General features: G+C 42.2%; 1 protein-coding gene across 5 annotated transcripts in view; it reads left to right on the plus strand.

The window, feature by feature from the left end:
• oxr1a (oxidation resistance 1a) overlaps nt 1-22,138 on the plus strand; it is a 153,724-nt gene extending 131,586 nt beyond the window's left edge. For 3 of the 5 annotated variants that reach the window (XM_041941833.1, XM_041941834.1, XM_041941835.1), the window contains 11 exons: nt 232-384; nt 1,722-1,906; nt 4,040-4,704; nt 8,598-8,763; nt 11,387-11,552; nt 14,842-14,922; nt 16,334-16,459; nt 18,164-18,316; nt 18,422-18,517; nt 19,706-19,779; nt 20,026-22,138. In XM_041941833.1, the coding sequence (XP_041797767.1) occupies nt 232-384; nt 1,722-1,906; nt 4,040-4,704; nt 8,598-8,763; nt 11,387-11,552; nt 14,842-14,922; nt 16,334-16,459; nt 18,164-18,316; nt 18,422-18,517; nt 19,706-19,779; nt 20,026-20,161 (2,001 nt within the window). In that variant the 3' untranslated portion in view covers nt 20,162-22,138. Of the gene's footprint in view, nt 1-231; nt 385-1,721; nt 1,907-4,039; nt 4,705-8,597; nt 8,764-11,386; nt 11,553-11,638; nt 13,193-14,841; nt 14,923-16,333; nt 16,460-18,163; nt 18,317-18,421; nt 18,518-19,705; nt 19,780-20,025 lie in introns of those variants that run through there. The other 2 variants (XM_041941837.1, XM_041941838.1) reach the window with 2 other exon arrangements.
• Nucleotides 22,139-22,959: the final 821 nt, after the last annotated feature.

The following is a 22,959-nucleotide window of genomic DNA, read 5'->3' on the forward strand; positions in this document are numbered from 1 at the left end:
TAAAGTGGAGCACAGCTTTTACAGTTGTGACTTGTCAGTTTTAGATCCAATCACATAGTCCTGAATATAAGATGTACCCTTTAGAGTCTATTGTAATGAAGGACAAACTAGTTCAGCCTCATGAACAGACGATTATGAAGTAATTTAAAAATATTTACTAATAAATGGTGTCTATTTCCTTCCCTCGCCTATTTACACCACTGTCCACAACCCCATCCATTCTACTTCCAGGACTCTGATGGCCCCCCTAGACCAGAAGGCGTTCACCCTCCAGTGTTCTCTGCCCTGCGCCAGTCCAGAGTGGTGTCATCCACCTCCGAGGAGGAAGAGGCCCTCACAGAGAAGTTCCTTAAGATCAACTGCAAGTACATCACTGATGGCAAGGTGAGACACAGCATGAAAGATGCAGCCATCAGTGAGTATAGACACTGGTTTAAGGCGCTCTGTAACCTCCTGGTCATGTGCCTACAAACAAAAATACTATCTCTAACTGTGCCCAATAGAAAGAGAGAAGAAGTGGTTGTGTTGGAATTGAAGAATCAAACTGAACATATAAACATACAACAGAGCTGCAGCTGCAGCTGCTCAGCACACTTCACTTTCCAACAGGACTGGCTGTGAATGTGGAATTAGACACATTTAAAGAATATAATGCACTTCTAGTGAAACTCCACAGTGAAGCAGTGTCTCTTTTTGTTGCGTTCTTGTTTCTTTAACTCGTCAATGCAACCAAAGATCAAGTGCTTCTTTCGATTTATGTCACAATACAGTATGAGAACAAATCAGCAAAACTCTTGTGTTCTCCACTTTAGCAGACCAGAAACCAAATGCTGTACAATGCTGTCTGTGATGACTACTTTTATTAACTGTGAAAACATATATTCTCTCGCTGTGTCCCTTCTTCTGTCTGTGCCCTCCTATGGTATTCTCAGTAATGTATGAAATCAGTAGCAGGCATAAACAAGGCAGTTTGATGGAAAGTCCATTTTGCCAAAGTGAAATGTTTCACAACTGATATCTTATAAAATAGTTTGTTGTTGTTTTTATTTATTTAATAGACCAGGAAGGAGCTTGAAATGTAAATATATGAAGAGAAGCATCTCTCCGGTTGACTGCTGTTTAATTCTACTGATTTTGGTTAATGTTCGGATGGCCTGCAACCAGGGAGTGTGCAGCTTCTCAAAGTAATGGATCAGCATCATCATCTGAATTCACTATTTAAAAAACTTCATTTGTAAAACCTACATCTGATTAAATTTGATAAGAGTTATTGATTCATTCTGAAAATAAAGTGTGCTGTTTACTCACACACACACACACACACACACACACACACACACACACAGACTGGTCAGGTCACATTTGATTCAGAGCAGGCAGGATGGCAGCCAGCTCCCAGAACATCCTACCCTGAAATACACTCAGACTCCGCCCAGCTGGTCCATCACTGCCTGTATTAAAAGTGTGTGTGGGTGTGCGTGTGCGTGTTGCTCTTAGACGCACACACACAGATCCATGGTATTGAACTGCTGCTGATTCACTCCCAGGTACCAAATGAAAGCACTTAAGTGGTTGGTCAGCGCTGGTCGTCAATAACTTGTACTTGATTTAGGACATTTATGGCGTCAGATAGACTTGGCCTCCAGCTGCTGACTAGGCAGAGGTGCTTTTGATTATCTTTTGGTGATAGATGAACTTCTTTTCTTCCCATGTTGATGCAGGGTGCGGTCAGCGGGGTGTTGCTGGTGACGCCCAACAACATCATGTTTGACCCTCACCGGATGGACCCCCTGGTTCAGGCCCACGGGTGCGAGGAGTACGGCATCATGTGCCCTCTGGAGGAGGTGCAGTCTGCAGCCATCTACAAAGAGATCACTGACCCCAAGATCAGAGAGGCTGTGCCAGAGTAAGAAAAACTGACTGTGAAAACTGTGTTGGACACAGTATGTATGGAAAAGACTTCTATGATGACTACACATCTAATTATTTAAACTCTAAGCAGCTATAAACAATCACACTGACATCTAACTCTGATTTACCCCTTCATACATTCATATTTTTATAGCAGCATTTTTCCTCTACAATAAATTCCCTGTGTCTTCCTGCCACTCTCACCCCTACAGAAACGCAGCAACCTCGCAGTAATCAATGCCGTTCTCTGCTGCACCCATGGTCAGATTGCATCACCAACCAACCGACAGTTTAATTCTTTCCCCCGCCACGTACCAAAATAAAAAGGAAACGGCAATTACACCAGGGTTAATGAAGCATGCCTTCACCCTCCTACGTTCTGATTGCTCAACTCTTTATGCAGTAGGAAGCACCACTTCAGAGATTCACTTGTGTTTCCTCCCACAGATTTGTCTGAGTTTTTTTTTTTTCCCTTCGCTTGGATTGTTTTAGCGTTGTTGACGACAAATTTATGCAAGCACAAATACTGCGTTGTAATAGGAATCCTGCAGAGTCATTTTGTTCTGTTTCTTCTGGTGGTCGCAGGGTCTGAGCAGTGCTGTATTTAGCTGGATGAGTGTTGCCTGTGGAGTAGTTATTGTGCTGGCGAATGACCGGTTTTTGTGCCAGGCCCAGCTGTTTCCTCAGCTGTGGGCCATTGTCTGTGTCTCCACTCTCTCTCTGCTGACCTCTCTCTCTGTCTCGGTCTGAACAGACAGCTGAGCAACAAGTGCCTGCAGGATGTGATTCTGTGGAGTGCTGGTTATATACAAGTGCTTTGTCTGTTTGCATGCAACTTCATTAGAGGTTTTCAAGATCAAGAAATGAAAAGTCTTTATGCCTCCACGCTGGCGACAGCTGTGGCCGGAGGCATTACGTTTTCAGGTTGTATGTCCATACAAATGTATCTGTCAGTCCATCCCATATTAGTGACCACGATACTCCAGCAACACCTTGAGGAAACTTCTTCACATTTTGCAAAATCTTCACTTGGACTCATGTTGATTAGACTTTCCTGGTCAAAGGTCACTGTGACCTCACAAAACACATTTTTGACCATAGCTCAAGCATTCATACGCTAATTAGGGCAACATTTCAAACAACTGTCTCAAAGGTCAACTTCACTGTGACATCGTAATGTTCTGCAACAGAAGGGGAGATTGTGACCATATTTCACATTTGGTCAAGATACTGAGTTGGGGACACTAATCTTGGGCGTCCACCTTGAAACTCAGCTGATTGTAGAGCTCTTCTGTGCGGCAGGATTGAAGATGAGTGTGTTTTACAATTTGCAGCTTCTTTGCAGCAGCATCCATGTTTGAAGCCTTTTAGTCACCACAAGCTCATTGGTTCTGCTGATATTGAGCTTCAGGTGATTGCTGCACCATGTGATAAGGCTCTCTATCAGTCCAGAGGACTGATAGAGAGCCTTATCACATGCATGTTTGTCACAGGACATTATTCACTGGAATCATACGTGTCAATATAGTGAGAAGCAGGCATGTATGATTTTCCAGATGACAGGGTAGAAGGTCGTTACTTTGATGTGAGTTCATCCGCCCTGTTCGCTGTGGTTTCAGCTGTCTTTTTGTTGCAATTCCAAACTCATTTGTTGAACTTTGAAACAAAAGTTTGACTCTGTTCTAAGGAGATCAGGGCAGCTCTCTCTCTCTCGGGCTGCAAAAAAATCCAACATCAATTGTTAAAATAAAGCTTTCAACAAGGAAATGCATGCATTTTGTAATCTCACTTTTGATAATAGATTAAAAGACCATGAGTGTGGCTGATGATTGGTTAAAGGTTGGTTAGTGTTGCACTTCTATAAAGTGGGGCAACTCGCAAGAGACAGTTTAAAAAAAAAAGCAAAAAAAACACTGAGATATCCTGACTTTTAGTCCATAGTTTAGGTCAAACTCCAAAAAGGCTGGATGCTGCATTTCCCATAATGCAACTAATTGCAGGCTGATGAATACTAACCATGTATCCTAGTCACAGTCAGTGCACCTACATACTATATGTGCTCTATGCTATGTTCCTTTATTTTTGATGCAGTTACTTTTGTCTTATTGCTTATCTTTCATGTTTCCAGTGACCTGGAGCCTCTTCCAGCAGAGAGACATCCCTCTCAGCAGAAGGACCCAGAGCAGCGTCTGAGGGAGCCAGGGGCCAATGACAGCGGCAGCACGGCCCCACGCAGCACAGAGGGCTCCATCTCCGAAGACGTCTTCACCGAGACAGAGCTGTCCCCCATCCGGGAAGAGGAGCAAGCATCTAATGAGGACCTCCGCCTGGACAAGTCCTCTGGTGCCTCCACAGAGTCTGTGAAAACCATCACCCAGGTGGAGGCCACCACTGCCAGCTCCCAGGACCCAGGCAGTACCCGCGGTTCAGTCAGCCAGCCGGAGGAGCCCACCACGTTGAAAGCAGAGGACAATCCCCCAGACACTGCCACAGAAAATAGCCAGTCCCCCATGGGATCCAAGCAGCACAGTGTAGAGAAGCCACCAAGCACACCCACTACCTCCAGCAGCAGCACTAGCCAGGCCCAGGGTCCCAGCAGCAGCACCTCCCATCCAGGGTCCCAAAGCTCAGCCACCCCTGGTGCCACAGGCACCACCTCTGTCTCATCCAGTCCGCAGGGGGATGCCAACGAGGGCCCAGACGTCTCTAAAACAGACACTATGCAACAAGGCAAGGACGAAAAGGAGAATGTAGAGCAGACGCCACAGGACGGCACGCAGAACTCTGCAGAGGGTAAACACACTTACTCAGTAACACTTAGTAACGTCAGCCTTGTGGAAAACAGGTATAGGACAGTTTGTGTGATGAAGCTGGCCTTGTGTTGTCTTTTAGCTGCAATCCTACAACCATATTCATCTGAAGACTATCAAAGTGAGTTTCTCTCCACTGTGGCTGCTTCAGAATCACTTCTCTCATGTTGCCTCCTGATAACCTTTCGTTTTGCACTCTGCCTTGGTGCTAGTAATTGTTGTATAAACACGAAGGGAAATCGCAGCCTCTCTGTTGTTATCAGGTTGGTAGAGCTAGCCGGGCTTTATGGAGCTTTATGCAGCTCTTTGATCTCTGGCTCTGGTGGTCTGGGCCTCTCCTCTGGGCGATAAGCTAAAGCCTATCAAACACCACAATGCCACAAACACACCTAGTAGCCAAAGGGGAAACACAGCAATGATGAAGCCCAACATCAAAACACCTTCTGAGACAGCATTCAGGAGAGATGTTATTTATGTTTGACGTCTCTGGTTTTGCTTTCAGTGGATTTAAAAAAAAAAATTCCACAAAGCCTGAAATAAACTTATTTTGTCTTCACTGCCATGTTTAAAACCCTAGTTTTTATATGTGGTCATGGCAAACATTTGGTGCATCCCACTCTAAATTCCAAGACACTCTATCAAAAATATAACAAGACATCTTCTTATGGCATGTATGTAAAACCAAAATAACACCATTATTCATAACTTGATGTGTACCTTTATACACCCTCTAGTAACATCTATTTAACTCCAGAAAGTTCAAGTAAATTGGACACTAATAGAAGAAGAAAAGAAATGCTACAAGCCTCAAGTTAGTCCTAGGCTCTCCTATAACTTGCTATCATCCCCTCAGGTAGTGAATTCTATAATTCATGATATAAATCTTATATCTTCAGGCAAGATCGTTTCCACATTCTCGTTTCCACATTTTTCAGAAAGTTGGGATGCTGTGTTAAACGTGAATAAAAACAGAATGCATTCATTTGCAAATCATTTTCATTCAGTGTTCAGACTGAGAAACTTTATTGTTCTTTGTAAATACATACTCATTTTGAATTTGATCCCTGCATGTTCTAAAAAAGCCAGGACAGCATCGTGTTCAGCACTGTGTTACATCACCTTTTCTGTTAACAACACTCAGTGTTTGGGGAGTGAGGACACTAATTGTTGAAGTTTTGAAAGTGAAATTCTTTCCTTTTCTTGGTTGATATACGACTTCAGTTGCTCAACACACTGTTGTTGTATGTTGCTCTATACAATGTGCCAAACATTGGTTGCAACTGGTTGCAAAAAGAAGTCCAATCGTATGTTAGCTTGTGAGAAAATAATGTTGCTTCTCGCTTGATTGCTTGATTTATTACTTCGGTAAACAGTTTCCTAATGAGTTTGTCATCTTAATAGCTACTTTCAAGTCTTCTTTAGTACAACACAATGTTCATTTTGTAAATTATATTCCCATTTAGAGGGAAATAGACAATAATGCTTTAGGGTGTGGTTACCTTGTGATTGACAAGTTGCTACAGCTGAATGTGGCTTTGCATCTCTTACCGGAATAAGCAGGGACGTCCTTGAAAATGGCAACATCTGGATGGCAGCATATGTTGCTTCAAAACCTGTATGTACCTTTCAGCCTTAATGGTGCCTTTACAGATGTGCAGGTTGCCCATGCCGGATGCACTAACACACGGCCGAACTTTGTGTTGGTAGCAATCTGGATGGTGCTTTTCTTCTGTAGCCCAGAGGACACAGTGTCCATGATTTCCAAAAACAATTTGAAATATGGATTTGTCAGACCACAGCACACTTTCCACTCAGTCCATCTCAGGTGAGCTTGAGCCTAGAAAAGTCTGGGGCGTTTCTGGCTGTTGTTGATATAAGCCTTTCGCTTTGCAAGGTAGAGTCATAACTTGAATTTGTAGGAACAGTGATGAACTGTGTTAACCAAAAACTGATTTACAAAGTGTTCTCAAGAGCATGTAATGATATCCTTTACATAGTCATGTCAGTTTTTCATGCAGTGCCACCTGAGGGATCAATTCAGTGTTGGTTTTCGGCCTTGCCCCTTACATGCAGAACTTTCCCGGATTCTCAGAAGCTTTTGATGATATTAGGGGTTGCAGATGGTGAAATCTCTAAATTGCTTGCAATTGTGCTTCTTAAATTGTTGGGCTATTTGTCCACAAAGTTTTATGAAAAGTGGTGACTAAGTGACAACTGAGCCTTTCTAGACCTCTAGACCTTCTCAACCTGTTTACCTGCGGCATGTTCCAAACAGGTGTTTTTGGAGCATTCCACAGCTTTACACAAAACAATAAAGTTTATCAGTTTGATATTAAATATGTTGTCTCTGTACTGTATTTAATTGAATATCGGTCGGATAGGATTTGCAAATCCATGCATTGTTTTTATTTACGTTTTGCAGACCGTCCCAAAGTTTATGGGATCAGGGTTGTAGAAAAATTCAGCTAAGGCTGGAGACTTCATTATTAATATAAATCTCTATTGTTCAGCTTATGTGATCCAACATAATGTGTTTCCATCCAGGCAACCATTGGTCTCCATTCATTTCATAATGATATGAAAAACAACTTAAACTGGTTGCTTATCTATTACAAACAAAAAATCATCTTTAATTTGCAGTATTGTCTGGCTGCTTAACAGAAAACGGTTTCATGCAAAAAACAATGGCTAGTTTCACATGATCACATCATTCTTCCAGGTTTGATTTCTTGACAACATCACTTGTAAATCTGGTACTTTTCAGTAGTGTGCTTTCAAATTACAGTACAGGCAGTATTATTTTAAAACAGCCCATTCTCTCTGTATCACCGCACAGTGATAACATAACTTTATAAAGGTAACAGAGTGTTCTCTGTGATGGATTACCTCGCTCCAGCAAGATGATGTTCAGTGTACTGAAATAAATGGAGTGAAGCAGTGACTGCATGGAAGTGAGTTTGTTACTGAAAATAGCCTGATGTGCAAGAGAAAACGGTTTTACTATGCAATTAGGACTTAATAGGCAAACACATACAAAACTAAAGCAGCATCCATTCATCAGTATCTGGTTGGCATAGTTTGGTCTTGTCATCTGACAGTGGCCTCAGTCTGTCACACTCACTGACTCACTTTTTTCCATATAACCCACTCTAGTTGGACATGAAGTTGTGATTCCAAAAAGATTTCTTTCCCCAACAGACCCAGACAGTGGGAGGGAGATTTACCATTTTCTCCCCGGCAATTATTGTCTCGCAGAGAGCCGGGCTACAAAAGCACTCCTAATTCACTGGGATCTCAGCAGGGCTGCCCATTATTCTGTGCACATTAGAACAGCCCACACAAGTAACAGCAGCAACTTCAAAAACAAGCCGCATTAACACAGAATTAATGCATTCTGAAAATTGAATATGTCACACTGAGCTGTGTTGTCTACGCAGATTAATATTATTTTGGCATTATTGCTCGTTACGTTGAGCAGCCCAGCCAGCAGCTGATAATATGCGCCAGTGTAATGTCCCTGCCATGTTTCAAGCCATGTTGTCAGGAAACTAAATGAGTGACCTCATTCTGCTTCCTATTGCTGCGACCTTATAACAGGCTGTTGAAAATGTAGCATAGGCAGAAGACTCAGTGCCACTATTAATTATAGTGTGCTTCTCCATTTATTTCTGTCATCTGTTGTGTTTCTGCCACAAAATGACTAATGCCAGCTGAAGCAGCCAGTGAAGAACATTGAGAACTAGGTCACATAAATAAAGCAAGTAATACATAGTCATGTCAAACAGTTTATTTAAAACAGTTTGTCCTGTTTGTCAGATCTATTAAGCCATCACATGTTTTATACTTACGTGACCATGTGATGATTTCCTCTTCCAGGTACAGGGTCTGCGGAAAGGCGGAAGCACCGCTCTCACAAGTTCCTGTGTCTGCGGGTGGGGAAGCCCATGAAAAAGACGTTTGTTTCCAACGCCAGTGCGTCCATGCAACAGTATGCCCAGCAGGGAAAGAAGCATGAGTACTGGTTTGCTGTGCCGCAGGAGAGGTCAGTGCATCTGCTGCACCTCCCACCACCCCTGGGCAGAATGCAGCTGGATACAAGCAAATTATTTTTGTGGTATCCTAAATAACGGCAAGAAATACAAAGCGAAAGTGCAGGATACAGAAGCCTCTGTTAAAGAGGGTAATTAGTCCACTTACAGTGCAGCAGACTGTGTTTTTAATCTAGAAAGCTGCAGGGATTTGACCTGATGCGATCCTAACTTATTCGTTACACACTACAATAGCCAGCTGAGCTACTGAGGCGCCTCACCTCCAGTCCTTTTAATATTTGAAACCAATCAAATATGCATTCTTTGTCAGGTCTAACTCCCTCTGGGGCTGCTGCCCATCTCCCTGTGCTGCCTCCACCAGACAGCGCGATGATTTATTATTCATTCACTCTGCAGGGAAACAGACACACGCACTTTCATATTCCTGCACTGGGGCGCACATACGACCCATGTAACAGTAAGGAGAGTCTCTGCGTGGCCTTTCCAAAGCTCATGTTTCTCTTTGTTTTGTACCCTCAGAATTCCTTTCACCCGCATAGATATTCATGAACTTTTGGCTGATCTGTGCTGAAATTGCCAATGTTTCATATCATCTGAAAATAGCCTTGGCTTGTTTGTGTCTGTTCTGCAGTCTGGATGTACAGTTGCCAAGTCAGCAGTAGTCATAATTACGTTAGGACTCTCTCCTCTGGAAAACACATTCCAAGAAAAATTATGTGCTTCCACACAAGATGCGTAAAATGTTAATGTGGAGAATTAATCCCACTTGCTGCAATAACTGAATTAAGTCGGTTTTCTTGGAAAAAGCCATTCATTTGAGCCAAATCTGGAATTGATTGGACATAACAAAGTCATTGCTCTCCATCTCCAGCACAGTGCTGTTACTTTGTCTATTGTATCTTCTGAAAGACGAGGAGGGAAAAAAATGGGAATCATTTCATGGGGTGCATCTGATTTTTTTAATTTGATCAACCGTGAGTTTCACAGCACCTGTCCTGTTTTCTATACATGTGTCTATACTTTTACAGCAGCAACACACATGCTGCTCTCTCAGGCTGCTAATCACATTTTAATCAGACAAACAGCCGTGTTCTTTTTACTTAGTCATGGTACTGTAAATGCATCTTGGTTTTGCAATGTGTTGAGTGCCTGAGTGCAGTAATGACACTGAAATCCCCCTCACATCATTATTCAGGTTGAACTTCAGAAGTCTTGCTTGTTAGAGCTTTGTTGTTTTCATCCACAGGTCGCTTAGCTACAACATTTCCCACCTGGAAAACAAGTTTGCTGTGATCCATGCCGCTCTTGGGGATGATAGCCCAGGGACACGGCAGAGTTAAAGCTAGTATTAAAAGACAGGGCTCGTACACGTTACTACTCATTATTTTTAACTTGTCTTTCATGCTACTGCAAGCCGGCTAAGGTGGGTGGGAGGAGTGATCATAAGCCGTTGGAGCTGACAGCACAGCGCCTCGTAGCTTCTTCAGACACTGCTAAACTCTCTGTAGCTTGACCTAGATGGGAGGTGACCCGTATGATGTGTCTTTAAGTGTCCTGGCAATAGTGTGGGAATAAAAGGGAGGCTATCGAATGAGCCATACACAACCATAACACTGACTAAAGCTCAACCTACTGAGTCTGCCACAGCTCTTTCATGTCTACCAGCCTTAGTAGTGCGTGACACAAATGGCGTTCTGTATTTGTATGTAACGTTTTCATGAGTTCTGCCATCCTATCATATCATATCCTTAACTGTTTATGTTGTTGACATGAAAAGGCTTCCTCTTCCATTGCATGAGCGGTCAATGAGAGGGGGAGGGGGAAATTTATAGTCACAATGTTGGAGAGCTACAGGAGATAACAGAGGTAACATCGTTACCACTACCGTGTTATGAGGAAGTTGAGCATCCACTATGTCTACCTTTAATGTCACTCTTCTCAGTTTTTTCATGTTAACAGTGTATCAAATTACAGTGCCATGTGAAGGGCATCACTTGAAGTGGCAAGCACGTAGAGTACTATCACCTGATCCTGCAGTTCCTCTCACGCAACGTTTTAACATCTCTCAGCTGATTGTTTTTTGGTTCAGTCTCACTGCTCTCGTCGACCTTGCTTCCAGCTGAAGCTGTTTTCAGTTAACAATCTCTGATATGTATCTCTGATGTATGCAGGTTTAACAATGTATACTCTAAAACTATTTGTTCCCAAATGCACCCACAGTTTGGCACAATGTGATAGCCTGTGTACCAAAATACTTCATAACAGATAAGAACACAGTGTCACAAGGATAAAGCAGCTGTAACAGTTCTGCTGTATTAGCAGAGAGGAGAAAAGGAGCAGATATTGTTCAGTGTCTCCTTGGAAATGTTGAAATGGCCCTTTGAGAATGATTTAAAATATGCAATATTGAGTCATTCTTTAACCTTTTGAGAGTTTTGTCAGATTTTTATTTAAGCCTAAATCACAAGATCAAGTGTTAGTATCAGTGTTTGCCTTGAAGTCTTTGGTACTGGCCGTGGTATTTTAGAGGCACTAAATGACACGTCTCAGATAAAGATTTTTTGATAAACTCTACAGCCTCTTCTCTAACAGCTTGTTCTGTGTTGCTTCTTCCAGGTCAGACCACCTGTATGTGTTCTTCATGCAGTGGAGCCCGGACATGTATGGTGAGGGGGTCAGGGGGTTGGGACAAGAGCCTGGGTTTATGGTTGTCAAGAAGAACGAGGTGTCAGAAACAGCTGAGGACGAGCCTATCACTGACCTCAATGTTAAGGAATGGGAGGTAAGGTCCATGCAGCGACAACTGTTGCCTCACCATGCTTAAAGTGCACCTGTTGTGTTGTCTCCAGCCCCACAGATATGGATTAAGTATAGTTCCCTGCTATGGTTTAATCCATAACCTGTGAAATTAGAATCTTATGTGGTGTATATTTCAGTTTATTATTATATGTTAAATTACATGTTGAATAATTGTGTTGATTTGCTTCCATTATGCAACGCATAGTGCAAATGTATTGTGCTGATCTTGATTTTGAATCCATCAGAACTGTGTAGTCATCAAGCCTTAGTTTTGTATTCTGCTTCTGTATTTTGCACTTCTGTGTACCACTGCATATTTATTGGTTTGATCGTAAATTTTTGTGTGAACTTTCTATCACATGTAAGTTATGTAAGTTGTGTGAACACTTGCTTTGCTTGGAAATGCGCTTCCCTGAGCTTCCAACCAAAGTGTTTTGCATGTTTGTGTAATTGACTTTTCTCAGTGGGTGTATTGTAGTTTCATCACATGTTGTGTGACTGTCACTACTGTTGGTCAGCATTTGGCAACTTACTTTGCTGAATGGCAAAAGGCTAACACCATTATGAGTTGCTCAACATATGTAGAGAATGTAAACACTGAGCAACAAATCTGTTTTTGGTTATAATCCCCCAGACTCATGTGGCACTGATGTGGGTTCAATATGCCGTCCTTTTTTCGTCACACTAACCCGTGTGTGTCTTTACTGCACATTTACAGAATGTAGATATTTTGGATCATCTATTGATTGTTGATGCACATTGTACCATGTACAGCGCATGTGGTTTTTGGTCAAGTGCAATTGTTTACGAGCCTGTGGATAATGAAAAGGATGCATTCATTGTATGAAGAAATTGATACGGTGGAAGCAGTGGCCTGGATTTAAAATTTAATGTAAATGAATGAAGTAGGAAACAAAGTGGACTGATTTGTTTGTCTCTGGACATCTGGCGAACAAAGGCCACATGATCCATTACATTTGAATAAGTAAATAGGAACCTGCTGCTTTAGCTTGTCCTGTTGATTATACCCTTTTTATAGGCATCTTTTTTGCATGTTTTTAAGAACACAATAATAGATGTACTTTACCAACAGAAGTTTGTCTTACTAATAGACTTTTGTTGAACAAGAAATACTGAAAAATGCACTTTCAGAGCAAATTTAAGTTTCATATTTATATGTTGATTGATTCTATTTAATTTGATGTGAACAACTGATGACAATATTTTCCGTTACTCTGGGAAATTATCTGTTAAAATTTGTATTGGAATTATACCTCATGGCATAAATGGTGTTACTGTGTCTTTAAACCTGACGGTTATGGGACGGGATCACTGGTTTTTTTAGCCAATGAGGAGCCCGTTTCCCTCCTGTCCCGTATTGTTATTGGATTTTAGCGATGTCACACAAATCATTCGGCGTAGAGACCCCATTGGAAAGAAATGTTTCTATTTCAGTCTAGCAGGCTGCCAGGCTCTATACCAACTCCGTCTGCTTGTCTCGGGGCGACACGGCGAGAACTTAAAGGATCTTCTGTAATGTGACTTTCCAGCTTCAACCTCGCCCAGATGTTTTCAAGGAGGGTGAAAGACCAAGAGAAACGACCGACCCCGAAGTATACCTGTGTATGCCACGACTGCCTAGTTCACGTTTTCTGTCTCCAGCGACGTTACTTAATGTTATATTTTGTATATTATCTTGCTGTTGTTGTTAGCGAGCCGTGCTAGCTCGCTAGCGAAGCTAACTAGCCTGCTAGCCCCTTAGCCGGTCCGGTCTAGTTCGGTGACTGATATTTAACAAAGTGGCCACTATCTGACCACTGTTTGTCAGTCAGGACAGTGCTCTCATGTGTTGTCGGTCCTCTCTGTGTGATAGGATGTGTGTGTCTCTGTAAGCTGTCTGAAAGTTTCCAGTGCTAGGTGCCAGTCAAAAAGATGAAGCTCCTTTATTCATTCACCAATGTCTTTAACCTTACATGACTTGTTAGATATTTTTCTGAGTTACCAGATAGCATATTGGCTTTATAGTTCGTTGAGTGACAGTTCACTTGTCACTGGTGCTGTATGAAACAGTATTAAACTCACCAGTCACGTTCAAGTGCTGACCTTTTTCATGACATTGATCTCTTTAGATAATAGGCATTTGATTCACATTGAAAAGTCTGCTGCAGGCTAGCATGCTACTAGCTTGCTCCTTTTCAGGGGACAAATGCATTAAAGTGCCTTCAGATGGAGGTGAAGTGAGGCACAGATGTATTTTTTATGAGGGCTGTAGTTTACCCTCTCTGCTACATTATTGAGAGCTGTAAAGAGGCAGCTTGTTACCCAAAAAGTAATTCACACCAATAGTAACAAGGTGAGTGAAAGATCAGAAGTAATTAAAGCCATCTTATGACATCTGTGCCCAGACGGTTTGATATTTATAGAAGTGTAGCGCTGAACTGGTTAATATGACTGTGTGTAAGGTATTGATGGCTTTGTTTGTTTATCTCGTGCATGATGCTTTAAATATCTTTCCTGTACTGAGACACAGTGGACTGTTAAACGCCAACGTTTACTCTGTGGTAGAACAGAGGCAGCAGCTCTCGGTGGAGTATGCAGCGTGGGGTGTAACTTTGCTGGAATGTTGCCATGCTTAGTAGGTCATTGTTTTGGTCTGTCTGGGCTGGAGCGCTGCAGATTGTTGTTCCTGACAAACAGAGAGTGGGTTAATGCTCGTGGCCTTGGCGAGTTTTCATGTGCTTTAGTCAAACCACAACTTTTTTTTTTGTTGTGTGTAGCATCATAATCTTGTGGACTGCTGTACAGTCTTCGCGCTCCCAAAAAATTTGTTTTGTTTCGTCGTGTATTTTTTTGTTTGTTTGCTTGTTTTTTGGCTTGGCTAGAAGAAAGGTTAATGATTCTACAGTTTGCTTTCTGCGGCAGTGTTGCTTCTGTCTTTTGGTCTATGTTACTTTTAGTATAACTGAAGCGCCTAGTGGTCGTGATATTAAACATATTACACAAACATGCAAAATGACAAAGTACTCTGAAATGCCCCATCTCCCTCTCTTTAACCCACAGTAAACTCCTGCTAACGGTGGCTTTCAGCCTTTGTTAGCTTGTTTGTCTAAATTCCAGACAACTACCTTTCTATAAAGAGCAGTGTTAAGTTTACTAGAATTGGACTACTTAGTGCACATAACACCTTCCAAAACTCATCGTTTCCTTCCCATGGCCAGCGTTAGATCTGGCCGAGTTTTATGTTCCACCTGTTCCTGTCTTTGTACTACCAGGTAGTGTCTCTGACGGAGTACCACCGTCGGATTGATGCGCTAAACAGTGAAGATCTGCGCTCGCTCTGCAAACGACTCCAGGTGCCCTGACCAGCACTCTCTGCCCCCTCTCTCTGCTCTGCCCAGCCTGCTGCTGTCCACAACCACATGGTCTCCCATAGGCTCCATACTGCAGGCTTAAGCAGCTGCTGATACTGCTGCATACTAACCTCAAAAACACATTCCTTTTACTTTACATAAGACTTATGATCTTATGATTAGGTTTCATGAGTGGGTTCATCAAACCTGTTCAAAACTAGCGATACAGAATGAATTGGGAATAACTTGTCATGCATTTGACTGTAAGTATTTTTTATCATGACTGAAAACTTGTTTAGCTTGTTTGGAGTGATGAGGTTTTCACGTGACAGCAGCCTTATCTCCACGTGTCAGGCTTTCCTCCTTAGACTTGTCATGATGTGTTTAGTGCTTCAGTTGACTGAACAGTCTGGTTATAGGAAAGCGTAGCCTAGCTGTTGGTGCTGGTCTTAGAAACATGTGTAGATTTTGTATAAAACCTACAGAAACAGGTGTTTCTGGACGAAAATCCCCCTTTTTCTTAAAAAGGAAGTTGTCTTTGATGCTAAAATGAGCTGCATGTATAAAAAAAAAAAGTGACCTGTGTGAGGACTGAGCAAGAGTATTAAAGGACAAAGAGATGGTGTGTTTGTGAGAGGGTGGAAGGTAGACTCCCCTGACAGGGTGAATGATGTTTTCTGAGGACAATGCAGGTAGGCCCTATTTGAATGAGAACTGAAACATGAGAGCATCCCAGCCACCAGTGGTGAAGCGCTCCACAATCAGCCTCTGTTATCGAGAAAGATAAATAACCCAAACAGTCCATTGGTCGGAGAAAATGTCAAACAGTGGAGTGCAAATTATTCATTGGGTTGATTTCCTATTCACTTTGCATTCTCCTCTCCCAGACAGTGTCTCTGCCCGCTCTCTCCTGGTTCTGCCAAACCAATCCTAGTCATCTGGCATTGGAGAGTGGCAGGAAGACATTCAGCTGTCATCATCAAATTGTCGGATTATCAGTGTGTTGCTAGCAAACGCTGCGTTTATAATTTTGGCAGGAAACCCGTTGGATATAAAATGGGAGCTTGTGTTGCACAGGTTAGGCTACGGTTAAAGGCTAGATTCATCTTGTTAAACCTCTCATCAGAGCCTTTATCACAGAGCTGTTAAGTCAAGTCAGCCGGTCCTTCTCTGCTTTATAGAGTCCATCACTTCAATCCTACATCTTACAGCTTGTTTCCAGCTTGTTAGTGGTCACTGCTTTAGTATGCCCCACTAGCTAAATTTGTTGTGTCAGTTGCTTGATATGATGCAAAACAGAATTATAGATTGGAGCAGTAGCTATAATTGAACCCACCCAGTATCAGTGCTTTAGAAGTTAAACTTCTCCTTGTCCTTGTGCATGTGTACATCTGACGTTTACTTGTACTCATAGATCACCACCAAGGAAGAGGTGAACTCCAAGCATGGCGCATCCATCAAGACAGAGCTGGAGCCAGAAACGTTTAAACCCAACCTTAAAGAAGCCAGCGATCTGCTGGAGGCCGACCAGATAGAGAAGGTACAGACTGTACAACCCTGTTCTAATCCAGCACTGCACATGCAAGTTTATGCCTTTCTAAATGTTAATCAAACTTCAATGGATAAGGCTAGTGATGTTCTATACTTTTCTTGTGGTCAACAAATCACATGGAAAGACCAAAACTAACAATGAATGTGTCTTACTAACAAATGTGTACATCTAAATCCTGATAGATCTTATTCCCTTGTGCCCTAGAACTCCATTGTTGTCCAGAAACTATGAAAAAGCATCAATGAGCCACACTGTTGCACTGGATGACATTTCTATTTATTCCACAAAACATGGGCTCTGTAGTTCTGTTCTGACTCACGGCCACATACACTGTTTTTCTGCCATATGTACTCTGTGGTGCAGTACTGCTGAAAATAGTCTACAACAAATGTGCAATTTACTCAGTCTGAGTAACATTGATTTCAAAACTACAGTGCCCAGTTGCCTTAGGAAATTACCTAGCCTTTTTTAAAAATGAATTACATTGTAATTATTTTAAATGATGTATAGAAAAACACTTGTTATATGTTTGTAAAGATTTATGTTCTCAGTACGAACCAGTGAGCTTGTGCCCTTGCCACAGACAAGATAGGAAAGTGAGAAAGTCTTGAGAGATGGACTAATGTGTTCCTGGTCTTTTCATGTGATTTGTTTATAATAAGAACAACCTTTTTTAGTAAGTGTGCCAGCCTTACCCATTAAATGGAAAGGTACGTTTCACCTCAGACACAGTCTGTGTGTCATGTAGTTTGCTTGAATGCTAACATGCAAAAACTAAGGACTTGCTGGTCATTTAACATTTAGTTTATGTGAAATAAACATGTCATCCATTCAGGATTATTTGTCAGCAGTGTCCTTTGGTAATAAATGTATTCACTGATGTGACAATTGCACATCTGCCTATTAATGCTTACTACCTGTGACATACCCATAAAACAGACATTTCTGAGTCACTAACCTTTCATTTTGTCGGAGGTGTGTTGTATGCCTCACAGGCATCGCAGGGTAATACTCACACAGACACATGCAAGGCTCTAAATGAGTCCCAGTTGGCACATTGACCAATAGATTGCCAATATGTGGCTTCCTTTAATCACCTTGAGGACGGAGCTCAGACCCGGCTCACAGCAGAGCGGAGGTGAGCCAAGTCGGGGCTCATCGCCTCATGGCTTCATTTCCAGCCTGCCGATTACACGACTGCTTCAGCTCCACCGCTGGAGGATGTGCTGAACCAACAAGAAAAGAGCAAAGGGACTGAATAATTGGAGAGCGAACAGAATGTTTAATGGCCTTTGTTCCATTCTGAGCAAATGGAGCAACATCCTGTAAAAAGTTGTCACTTTAATTCCATGTTTTAGTCTGTCTGTTTTATCTGTCCATTAACACGAAGCGTACACTGCACTGCTCCTCCAGCGCCTTTGTTGGCTTTATCTCCCCATGCACCACAGCCACTGTTAATCCTTCAGTCTGTCAGCAGCAGGGCAGCGGGCTCTCAGGGAGTGCTGGACCTCTCCTCCTCTTGAGACGCCTCTGTGTTTGGAGCCCTGTTACTCTTCTTTAAACACCAGATGGTGTTAAAAGGTCACTGCAGATGTAATTGAGCATTGGTGCCTGTGACCTTTGTGTTTCATTTCCTTTCTGTATCTTTCTGTTCTTTTTTCACCCCCCCCCCATCCCTCCATGCACACACAGCTTGCTAGGAATCTCCCACCACGGACAATTGGGTACCCATGGACGCTGGCTTTTGGCACATCAAAGCATGGCATGAGCATTAAGACGCTGTACAGAGCCATGCAGGGCCAGGACACCCCAGTGCTCATGGTTATTAAGGACAGCGATGGCCAGGTAAGCTGCAGATTCAACAGGCATTGATTCAATGCGGTAATATGTTGGAACAGAGTCGCAGCATGGAATCAGTTGTTGCTCTGCTTTGTTTCTTTGTTTTTCCAGGTGTTCGGTGCATTGGCATCTGAGCCCTTTAAAGTCAGCGATGGCTTTTATGGCACAGGAGAGACCTTCCTCTTCACCTTCAATCCAGAGTTTGAGGTACACTACCTTCCTCACTTTGAGGATGTTGCATTTCTGCAGTTTCCCTCAGCTCTGCCAAACTTTTCACATGTTTACAATCATTGTTTTGCTTTTTCAGCCCAACACTTTGTTTGAGTTCAGTGTCATCACTCTTCAAGAACTTTGTTTCCAATAGCAGCAGGCAGCTGTTTTCAGTGGATAAACAGACTGTACACCACCTCCTCTTCACCAAGTGGCAAACACATATACTAAGCAACTAGTAGCTAAATAGCCAGATATTTACCCCAGAAGACCAAAAACAGAGCTAAGAAGAGAGTCTGTCAATATTGTGTTTACAGCTTTTTACGCTGCACCAAAGTGGCAAATAAAATAGCTATTAATACTGAAAGATTGGACCAAAATGCTTCAAAGAGTAGAGACAGCATCTGAACACAAACAGACACACACACACTTCCAACACAATGTTGCTATGAGGAGCTCAAAACAAGCTAGGAAAAGACTGGGTTGGGCGAAGTGTGTATTCTTACCCCAGACTTTACATAACTGTAGAGTGTTCTTAACATTAACAAATAGAACAGTGAGCCTTGAGTGTCGTTCACTAAGGCACATAACATGAACGCTGTCACACACTGTTCTTGACACTTCACATACATGCTGTCATACATATATATTTCCTTTGAAAAGTTTTCTAATGCCTCTCAACCGCATTTAGTGTTTGGTAACCCGCATTCTTGATGATGCTCTCTCGTAGAGAGCATTTCCACGTAATGGATTAACCCAGGGCTGCTGAGATGAATGGGCTGAAAGCCACACATTAACTGCACCAATTTTCTCCCATTTTTCCATAAACAAGAACTTCTACCACAGGAATAATTAGAACAATGCTACACTCACACAACTGCTCTACATACAGTGGCTTCAGTCTCCTCATTAATGGCAAGGAAAGGTCTATCAAAGAACTGACTGATATTCCCTGCATTATATATGCAGGCACTATACGTTGGTGCATCAGTGAGGGTTTAGAAATCTGGGGACGAGGTATTTCCTTTGCTTCTGTGTAATAGTTGGATCCTGCCACTGAGGTAAACACGTGTGTGCTCTGTTGTCATCAGGATAATGACTACTGGGCAGAGAATATTAGATTATGTCAACACTGAACATGTCATGCAATATCTTCTAATACATCCTCGATTGTGTCTGCAACAGGTGTACAAATGGACAGGTGACAATATGTTCTTCATCAAAGGAGACATGGACTCCCTAGCTTTTGGTGGAGGAAGGTGAGCACACTCCGCTTTTGATGCACACAGTAAAACAGAAATCACTTCTAGCTAGTTTGTTTAGTTCGAATGTGATGATGCAGTATAGTTTAAAGCTAAGCTGCCAAATACAGTCATGCTGTTGAAAAGGCAGATAAGTGATGTTGAAACTGTGTCCATCTCTCAAGAAAGATACTTCAGAAAATGTCACATGAAGAAATAGTTTGTGCCCCTCTGCTTAAGACTGTCAATTCTCTTTTCCTTCAGCGGTGAGTTTGGCCTGTGGCTGGACGGAGACCTCTACCATGGCAGGAGTCACTCCTGTAAAACATTTGGGAACCCCATGCTCTCAAAAAAGGAAGATTTCTATGTGCAGGACATAGAGATCTGGGCTTTTGAATAACAAAACAGTGCACCACAGGGAAAAAACAAGTCCTACAAAGGGCAAACAGAGGAGTCCTCCTCCCTTAGAACAATGGCAACGTCCCAAACCTAACTGCACATCACCAGGGCTCCCCAGGCCGGAAGCCAGCTATCGGATGCTTGTTGTGCGTTACTACTGCAGTTATTACGGAGCTTTTTTTCTTTGTGAAAAATTACCTTTGTGTGTATCTTGTTACAGCCTTGTGCAGCGTCTTTGCAGAGTAGGGGGAGTGTGTAAAGCAGTGAAAATGATGGTAGGATGAGGTTGTGTCAGGGGGATGAGGAGAAGGAAGCAGGGGAGGGGCCATCAAGGCTTGAAGAGGAAAGGCCCATCGGAGCGCCTCTCACCCGAGAGGTGGTGAAGATGATGGCGGCCGAGGGCTGGGACTGCTGCGGGAAGAGAGAACTGCCCTACTGGTCCAGATCGTGTATCTGAACTTTACAGAACCTCAAGGAATCCCCGGCACCCCCCCTCAGACCCCCTAGAACTCTGTTCATGCGGTAGGATGTTACTCACTGTGCTGTCAGCCTTGACGGAGAGAGACCCAGTTGCAGGTGAATAAACGAGACGAAAGCTGAACACATTCCATTACACTTGGTGATGGTGGAGTGTCAAAATAAGGTCGTGATCTGTGGTAAAACACCAATAAACCAAACTCATCAGCAGCAGGATACGATGACTTCAAACTCAGAGAGGAGATGATGTTTGCTGAGGAGAGGAGAGGGGGTTAGTCTTTTTACGGTACAGTACAGTTTTGGGTTGTCTTCTGAGGCTAAACTATAGAGTATTGTGTATTGTAGTCCTCCTGTTGTTCACTGTCATAGCACACCATCTGAAAGCACATAGCTATAATCAGATCACCCATCGTCGTAATGTTCTGTTCAGTGGGTGTACGTGTGAGTCCAGCTAACACCAGCTCCTCTCGCGGGATGCTGGCTGTACTGTTTGTAGACAGTAACGTGTTGCAATAGATTTGTGGAATATGCAAATAACTGTCCTGTGACCTCAAATACCCGCAGGTCTTGGCACTTTTGCCGCCGCCTGTTGCTCTTTCAAGAGAGAAACTTGTAAAGCTTTTACGTCTTGATACACAATTGCTTTTCTGGGTATCATTTGAAAAGCCTGAGACGTGGTTAACTGTTTTACATGCATATATGACAATTATATATTGGTATATATGATTATATATGGATTTATATAATCATATATATTTTGCTGTTGAGTGTGACAGTGATCTATTTGTGCTGATATTTCAGCTGTTACAATATAATGTATATTACCCTGTAAATTAATGTTAAAATAGTAGATTTGTTCCTATATCTATATATATATCTGTATATCTATCTATCTCTATATATATATGTATAGATAGATAGATATATAAAATACATAATGCTATATAAATACATATATATATATATAATAAAGTGTGGATTGGTGGGTTGCTTCTAGCACTTTAATCTGGTGTAAAAGCGTCATGGCCAGGTTCTTATATTCTCTTAGCAGTAGCTGTACAGTACTTTTTTGTTTAGACCATTAAGATGTTAACTGTTAGTAGAAAGCTTGCTGCTACCAATATCAATAAGGGTCTGCCCTAATGCTCTGTGTGTCTAAAAAGGAGGATTACTCTATGATTGGAAGGGGGGGTTGAATGTGGCTAAATGTGGCAGCAGGGCTCGGTTTCTCTCCTCACGTGGCTGTCAGGTGAGTCTCGGTAGTTACAGGTAGGTATTCAGGCACACTGAGTTCTGACAGGCAGATGATGGCGGGCGAAGGGAAGTGTACAGTGCATAACCCCTTCCCCCCCAGGAGCTTTCTTCCCCCCCTTTCTGGTCTTCCACACCAGTATTTGTGTCCTTGTGGAGCATCACAAAGAATAATATGGATAATTCTTCCAATTATTTCACCAGAATACAATGTATCAGTGATGTATAAATAACAATAAAGCTGAATTAATTGTTGTAAACCTGGGATTTGACTGAATTTGTGATGGGGTTTTTTCTCTGTTTTTACCATATAGTTACTGTATAGTGTTTGTTCCAGGTCATAGCGTCTGGTAATGGACAGTGGCCTAATAGAGGTAGTTCCTGGTATATGGAAACTGAGGCGTTCCACCTCAGCAGTGTTGAAATAAATTGATAGATTTAAAAAAGTCATTATAAATTGCTATAAAGCTGTCAATTAATAATTAAGCTGTTCAGTATTGGCAACAGTCTGACCAATCAAACTCCTGCAGCTGCTCTGTAGGTTGGATTTCATTTAATTAAGTGATGCACTGCTTACACATCTTTCAATTATTTAACCGAGCAGCTGGCTTTGAATTAAAGGAGCAGTTAGGAAACGCAAACTGTAAATGTTAAAGCAGGAAAATGACCTGTGAGATGTAACGTGATGGGCACAGAAGTGAATGCACTGGCAGAAAGTAATATTTAAGAGCCTTTTAAAAGTCAATTATTCATTTTAGGCCAGAATTGATTTATTGGAAAATAAAATAATTGTTTATTTGTTAAATTTTATATTGCATCATTTAAATGAAAATTGAATATATCATAATAGGTTTTTGAAATTGATCAGTTTATTAATGGAATATAATAATACACCACTAAAGTCCACCGTTATTCTAGTGGCACACTCCTAATGAAAATGTTCAGCTCAGCTACTTTCACTGACCGTGGTGTGACGTCTGTAGATGCAGGAGTCTCTCGCCTGTTCTGTCCTGAAAGCAGGATGCCGCGTGTCTACATGGACTCCAACCACATAACAGAGCCACATAAACA

Source organism: Chelmon rostratus, chromosome 8 (assembly GCF_017976325.1).
Source record: "Chelmon rostratus isolate fCheRos1 chromosome 8, fCheRos1.pri, whole genome shotgun sequence".
NCBI classification, from domain to species: Eukaryota; Metazoa; Chordata; class Actinopteri; order Chaetodontiformes; family Chaetodontidae; genus Chelmon; species Chelmon rostratus.